The 6,684-nt window shown below is 33.4% G+C and overlaps 1 protein-coding gene across 1 annotated transcript in view; it reads right to left on the reverse strand.

Annotated features, from left to right (window-relative positions):
• Positions 1–2,947: 2,947 nt before the first annotated feature.
• WEE1 (WEE1 G2 checkpoint kinase) overlaps positions 2,948–6,684 on the reverse strand; it is a 13,078-nt gene continuing 9,341 nt past the window's right edge. The window contains exons 8-10 of the mRNA XM_008576129.1: positions 5,544–5,714; positions 5,306–5,451; positions 2,948–4,287 (exon numbers count right to left, since the gene is read on the reverse strand). Coding sequence (XP_008574351.1) covers positions 4,134–4,287; positions 5,306–5,451; positions 5,544–5,714 — 471 coding nt within the window. The 3' untranslated portion in view covers positions 2,948–4,133. The remainder of the gene's footprint in view (positions 4,288–5,305; positions 5,452–5,543; positions 5,715–6,684) is intronic.

A 6,684-nucleotide genomic window follows, 5' to 3' on the forward strand; every position in this document is an offset into this window, starting at 1 on the left:
ATATGTTACTTTGAGGTATTTTTCTTCATGGGCTGGACTGGCCAAGATTTCATAGACTCCTAGATTAGTGAAGTTTGGACAGAACATACCATCTTTTCCTGGTAAATCTTCCTAGAGCGTACATAGATATTTTTCCTTATTCCAGAGACCTTTGAACTGCATTGAAAATTAGGGTCATCTGCCACAAAGAAAAAGAAAGTTCAATGATGTTCAGAAGAATGCTTCTTAAAGTTTTTGAAAGCTAAACGTTGGGAAAGGGACAGTTTCAATAATGTCTTACTCTTCCATTTTTATAAGAATCTACTTTGCTGAGCTTCTGAAACATTTCTAACAATACTACCAGGTTTGTAGGAGAAACTTCTAGATCCACACATGCTGCAATGTCAGTCAGTTTCAGTGATGCTTTTAAACGTTACTCAAATACCTTCAAAAATACTAAATGAGGCAGTTTCCTCCAAATTCCTAGATCCAGGCTTCACTTATGATTTTCACAATATTCAAAACATTTTGAAAATTCTTTTTTGATCCATCCTCCTTGTTGATTGCTTTAATTGGCCTTTGAAAATTTGACAAAAATACTTCAAGGATGCAATAACTTATTTGATCTGTTGGCTAAAGTCAGTGAAATGCTTTGATGAATTGGGAAGGAAGAGAAACTACTTTAGTGTCAGGAAGTTGCTGCTTAAAAATTGGGAGACAGCGTGAAGCATTACCCAAACCCAGCTGTTATGAATTTTTAAAAATGCCATCATTTCTTGACCTCTCAATCAGTACAATGAAAATCAAAGCTTGAGAATTAGCTCTTCAAAAGATATTACTTCATTAATTAAAGGGTACTGCTCTTAGGGGCTGGCCGATTAGCTCACTTGGAAGAGCATGGTGCTGTCATGGGTTTGGATCCTCATACTGGCCAGTTGCAAAAAAAAAAAGGGTACTGCTCTTGGATTCTTGGCAGGATAAAGTTAAGGCAACAGTTTCAATTTGCTGTCATCTGCAATATGTGATTCTTCCTACCCAACTTCACAGTCAATATTTAAAATTTTTCTTCCTTACCAAATTCAACTTTCTAAAAAAATTTTTTTTAAGTTTTATCAATGGTAAATACCTACCCCAAACACTAACAAACGTTTGCATTTTAATTAAATTTTCTGGAAAATTCTTCAACCCTTCAATATAAGCATTTATAGCTTCCCCCAACTCTGATGTTTTAACAAGTTCTCATTCTTTTCAACAAAAACAAAAACAAATTTTCTGGAAAATTCTTCAACCCTTCAATATAAGCATTTATAGCTTCCCCCAACTCTGACGTTTTAACAAGTTCTCATTCTTTTCAACAAAAACAAAAATTGTTCAAAGTACAGTATTCCTATCTAATGAAATCCCCATTCTCTTGTTTCTATCCACAATGGGGTCCTAGTTTAGGTCCTGACTCCTACCTGCATTACTACTATTATGGCCTGGAAACTACTCTGAACATTCATTCTCCAATCTACCACTAGCCTTTCTATGTATGGTCTTTTAACAATCACTCTACCTTGCACAATCGCTCCAAGATAGCATTTACCACATTTTATTGTCATTATATATTTACATAGGTTTCCTCTATACTATCCTAAGTCCCTAGTGGGCAAAGATTATTTCTTACTGGTCTTTCTTTGGTCTACCAGTTAGCACACAGAAGGAACTCAACAAAAAATATCTTATGTTGAATATGAGCCCAACTCTCACATTAGGTTTCAGATGGCTGAAGAATTCCCTCTTTGAACACCAGATACCAGATTTCTCCTTAATCTTTAAAAGTATGTGAAAAATTTACTTCAAATCTTGATGAAAAACATCTGAATTTTTCTTTGAAGCTAGGGCACTAGAAAAGTGCACTTCAGTAACTTAGAGATGAACACCAATTGTTATACTCTCTATAACTTTGTCTTCAGTGGCTACTGAAATATGTAAATTGCCTGCTTTAGTCCATACAGCTTTCTAAGTTTTGTCTAATTTCCCTATCTGCATCAATTCATCTCACACCTCTAAAGTTTGCTTTTTAAGATACAATAAACTAAAATAATCAAGCTTGTTAGAAATGTTTATAGCAGAAAGAAATAGACCCTAATCAAGAGCCTGAAGATGTACCCATGATCAAAGCACAATGATCTCACATCTATTTTTATCAGCTCAAAGGCCATCACTGCTCTCTCTGGTTCTAATCTACGTCAAAAAAAGATGTCACAGTAGAATTAGCATTGTTTATCTCTTCAATTTGCACTTATTTCTTAAAAATCCTGCCTAGTTTGGTGAGAATTAAAACCCTTCCTACTTTAAAGCTCTCTTCTTGACTCAGTCCAAATTAGAAAGTCATGAGTCATATCCATTATATTCACCTAATAATCTGAAGCTACTTTAAATTACATTATACATTTCTTGACAAGTCATATGCATAATATGCAATGTGATATAATAATATTAAGTATTTTATAATGACAAAAAATATCAAAGTTGATGGGTAAATTTTCTTGAATCCCAAATGTAACTAATGTGGACTAAAACCCATCAATAAATAGTCAATAAGTTTCATAGTCCATCAAAAATATACTCTGCTTTTAGTGGACTAAAACCCATCAATAAATAGTCAGTAAGTTTCATAGTCCATCAAAAATATACTCTGCTTTTAGTGGACTAAAACCCATCAATAAATAGTCAGTAAGTTTCATAGTCCATCAAAAATATACTCTGCTTTTAGTGGACTAAAACCCATCAATAAATAGTCAGTAAGTTTCATAGTCCATCAAAAATATACTCTGCTTTTAGTGGACTAAAACCCATCAATAAATAGTCAGTAAGTTTCATAGTCCATCAAAAATATACTCTGCTTTTAGTACTTTATATATCTTATATTCTACATTCTACAATGTAGTAATACAGATAAAATAGAAAACAGGTACCACAAAGATTTAGACAATTAAGGTAAGCTCAGAGTGACTTTTAATATACCAATCAATGTTAATAAAACACAAGTCAAATAGACAAGTGCAAACATATCTTAAACCAAAATTAATTAGAAAACAAACAATAAACAAATTCTATTTTTGGGGGGGGCAACATATGTTAGCCGATATTATTAGTCAAATGGCTAATCACAGATAAAAATTTGGAATAGTCAGAAGTCATTCTGGCATTTCAAACAGCTATGTACAGTATTACCAAGATGAGTTTATATATACAAATACTGAGGAGAAAGCAGGCAAAACATTTAAAAACAGACTAACAATACAATTAAGTACAAAACTTGGGAGGAGAGAGGAAACATTTTTAAAAAGAGCCAGAGAAGGACATTATCAGAAAAAATTACAAAACCAGTAATAATTATACTACATTAATACAGCATTCCAAAGGGGGGGAGGTGCATTTTTCCAACGCACTAGCTTCAAAGTTCAAAGAAAAAAAAAGGCAAACAGCTGCTTTTCATCATGATCAGCTATATACATTTCACATAATTGTTTCAAAAAGATAGCCTATTAAAAACGATGATTGTTTAATGCTACAATTTTACAGCAAAGACAAAACTAAGATAGCAGCAAATTCACAAGGCAATACTTCCACAGAATTATCATTCTGTGGTTCATGCAATGCCTACAAAGTGCTCCCAGTTGGATATACAAGTATAATTCACAATTAAAAAATAAAAAAGAAATATAAGATTGACACACAGGTACATTGAAGGCTGAGTAGTACTGTCTTTTAGTATTTCCCTTTTCAAAGGGAGAATATGTTTGTAATAAAGCCCTTGAGTCCTTTTTACAGGTGACTACAAGGAAAAATACCTTTTATTACAATGCAACAGCAATCTATAAGCAGCACACCACCACAGTGGTTAACCCTGGAAAGGCTGGTGTAACATCCAACAGTGACTGGCATCCTCCAGAAGACAGAAAGGTAAGACTAGATGAAAGCCTGATATAACAATGGGTTGTCAAAATACAGCATTCAACTGTAATTCACAAATAAAAGTCCTAAAAAGTATTTCAGTAAAACTACTGACACCAATCAAGACAATAATTGCAAACTGGATTCTAGCAGTGATTTCAACCTAGCTTCCTCTTGTCACAGTTTTTTGGGGGAGGTGGGAAATGAGTAGTTCAGTATATAGTAAGGCTGACAGAACGGTTCATTTTCTTTCCAATAAGTCGAGATGTTCTATTACTCTGGGTGGTGGATCTAGTGGCCATCCGGTCAGTGAAGAGTGCTCTTTCCTCAGCTGCAGCTTTTGCCATCTGGGCTTTCTTGAGTTCCCTAAAAACATAAAAATAGAAAACAAGACTTTTCACCTCATATATTAATTCTAGGAACAGATCCTAAGAGGCCAAACGCAAACTGTAGTATCAATTGGGAGATATTTGCATGCCATCGTTATCCTCAGATGTAATGTGAAACTTCAGCTTCTACACAAATAAACCTATAAAATGATTTTATTTTGTGCTTTTGGAATTAAAATATCATATACACTTGGACAAAAATAACAAAGATGCTAGTAATGACTTTGAGACTTAAAAAATAATTTCAAATAAAATTCCAATTTATGTTGTGAATCTATCTTTACATAACAGAAACAAAAGGAAAACTTTACTTCCTGTTTGTATAAACTATGATGAGTATCAAACCAGTGGCAAATACACCTTTTAATATTTAATATAAAATTTGTATAAGTTAAACATTAAATCTTAAAATTTAATATAAAGTACTTTCAAGTCAGTTTTATTAGGTTAAAATCAAAATGGCAGCAATAAATCGAAAGATTAAGAAATGTGATCTATGGTTATTTACTAAATACTCTCCAATATTTCTCCCCTTTTGATAAGACTTTATCATTGCAACCAGCTTGCCAAAAATGTCAAAAGTCATTCAGGTCAAATATGAGAGTCAAGAACTAAACTAATTGACATTAATTTCATCCTTTCATAAAATAAGTAGAACAGAACACTACAAGAAAAATGTTAATATGTGGTGAGAGTCTGGGAAGAAAAAACTGGTACAGGGTCACTTAGTTTTTACTACAAGTTAGGGCTTGGGGACTATTACCACTTGTAAACATATGCTAGTCTTAACATTTTTAAAGTTCATAATTTCAAGGTTTAGAAACAACACAAATACGATAGGTCAAATACTAATTTAAGGCAGAAGTCCCCAAACTTTCATTGTATAACATACAAACTGCTCCTTTGTTGACAGAAAGCCTAAATCACCCCTCTTTAAAATTTGGGAACTTATGAGAACAAGAAAGTAAAAACAAAAACAAAAAACCCTCACTTACTTCTGTAAAAGTGAATTTTTGAACTTTTCAGCATTCAATTCTATTCGTAACTGTTCTGCACTCTTTCTAGAAGCAGATAGCAATACTGAATGCTTTACCAGTGCCATTGCTGAAGGTCTTCTCTCTGCATCTGGATGAATCATAACCTTAAAAAGAGAAGTAAACTTAGGGTAAAGATACGTAATTTAGTACAATATTGAACAGTGTCAATAAAGTGTTTCATATACAAAACACTCACTTTCAGCAACTCTGTAAATTCTTGGGAAAGCACTTGTGGTATCCGAGGTAATCTACCCTGTCTGATTTCATGCCACTGGTCTCCATTTCTGGGAAGAGGTTCAGCACCAGCAGCACATACCACTGTGAGGGCAAGGGCAAAAATGTCCGCTTTTGGTAGATGGGTATAGTTCTGCAAAAATTTTTTTAAAAATTATTTTAAGGAAATGTAAAAATGTTCACTATAAAACAAGACTACTCAGTGATGACTTAGGTAAGAAATAGGACTAAATCAAAATATTCAAACCACATTTAAGTTTAGAACCTATTCAGAAAATAAGCTGAATTTGGGGAGATTTCTTCATTTTTTAAATTACAAAGTAATATACATTCTCAGGGGGAAATCTATTTATTTATTTTTATTTAAACATTTATTTGTACATATTTGGGAAGTACAGTGTGTTGTTTCAATACAGGCTTATACTGTATATTGATTCACTTAGGGTGGCTGGCATAGCTTTGTACCCGTTAATCTACCACTTTCCTCAGAGGAAAAAATTTAAATACACATCTAGAAGTAAATTCCTGTTCTTTAGCACTAGCCCAATTCACCTCTCAGAAGAAACTCCTATCCCTCTAGGGGTTCACATGAAACACAAAACACACTTGCACAAGCACACTGATAAGGCAGACAGGTGTGTGTGTGTGTGTGTGTGTGTGTGTGTGTGTGTGTGTGTGTGTGTGTGTGTGTGTGTGTGTGTGTGTGTGTGTATAGAGCAATGGGATCATACAGTTACACTTTATATTGTTCTACTTATTTTATTCATTCAAAACTGTTATCAAAAAAACATTTTCTTTTACACTTTTTGAAACTATGAGCCATAATTAATCATTCTTTTACTAGTAAATCCTTATTTACGTTGTTCTCAATTTGTGTTTTATACGAATTTTCTTTCTTTCTTTTCTTTCTTTTTTTTTTTTTTTGGCGGGTTGCCAGTATGGGGATCCAAATCCATGATCCTGGTGTTATGAGGCTGCTCTCTAACCAACTGAACTAACTGGCCAGCCCTTGAATTTTCTATAGGTGAAACTACTAGGAGTATAAATTCTGAGTCAAGGGGTACATGATTTTTAAATTTTGATAGATACTAATACTTTTATCT

The sequence above is a fragment of the Galeopterus variegatus genome, unplaced genomic scaffold (assembly GCF_000696425.1).
Source record: "Galeopterus variegatus unplaced genomic scaffold, G_variegatus-3.0.2 Scaffold1297, whole genome shotgun sequence".
In the NCBI taxonomy this organism is placed as follows: Eukaryota; Metazoa; Chordata; class Mammalia; order Dermoptera; family Cynocephalidae; genus Galeopterus; species Galeopterus variegatus.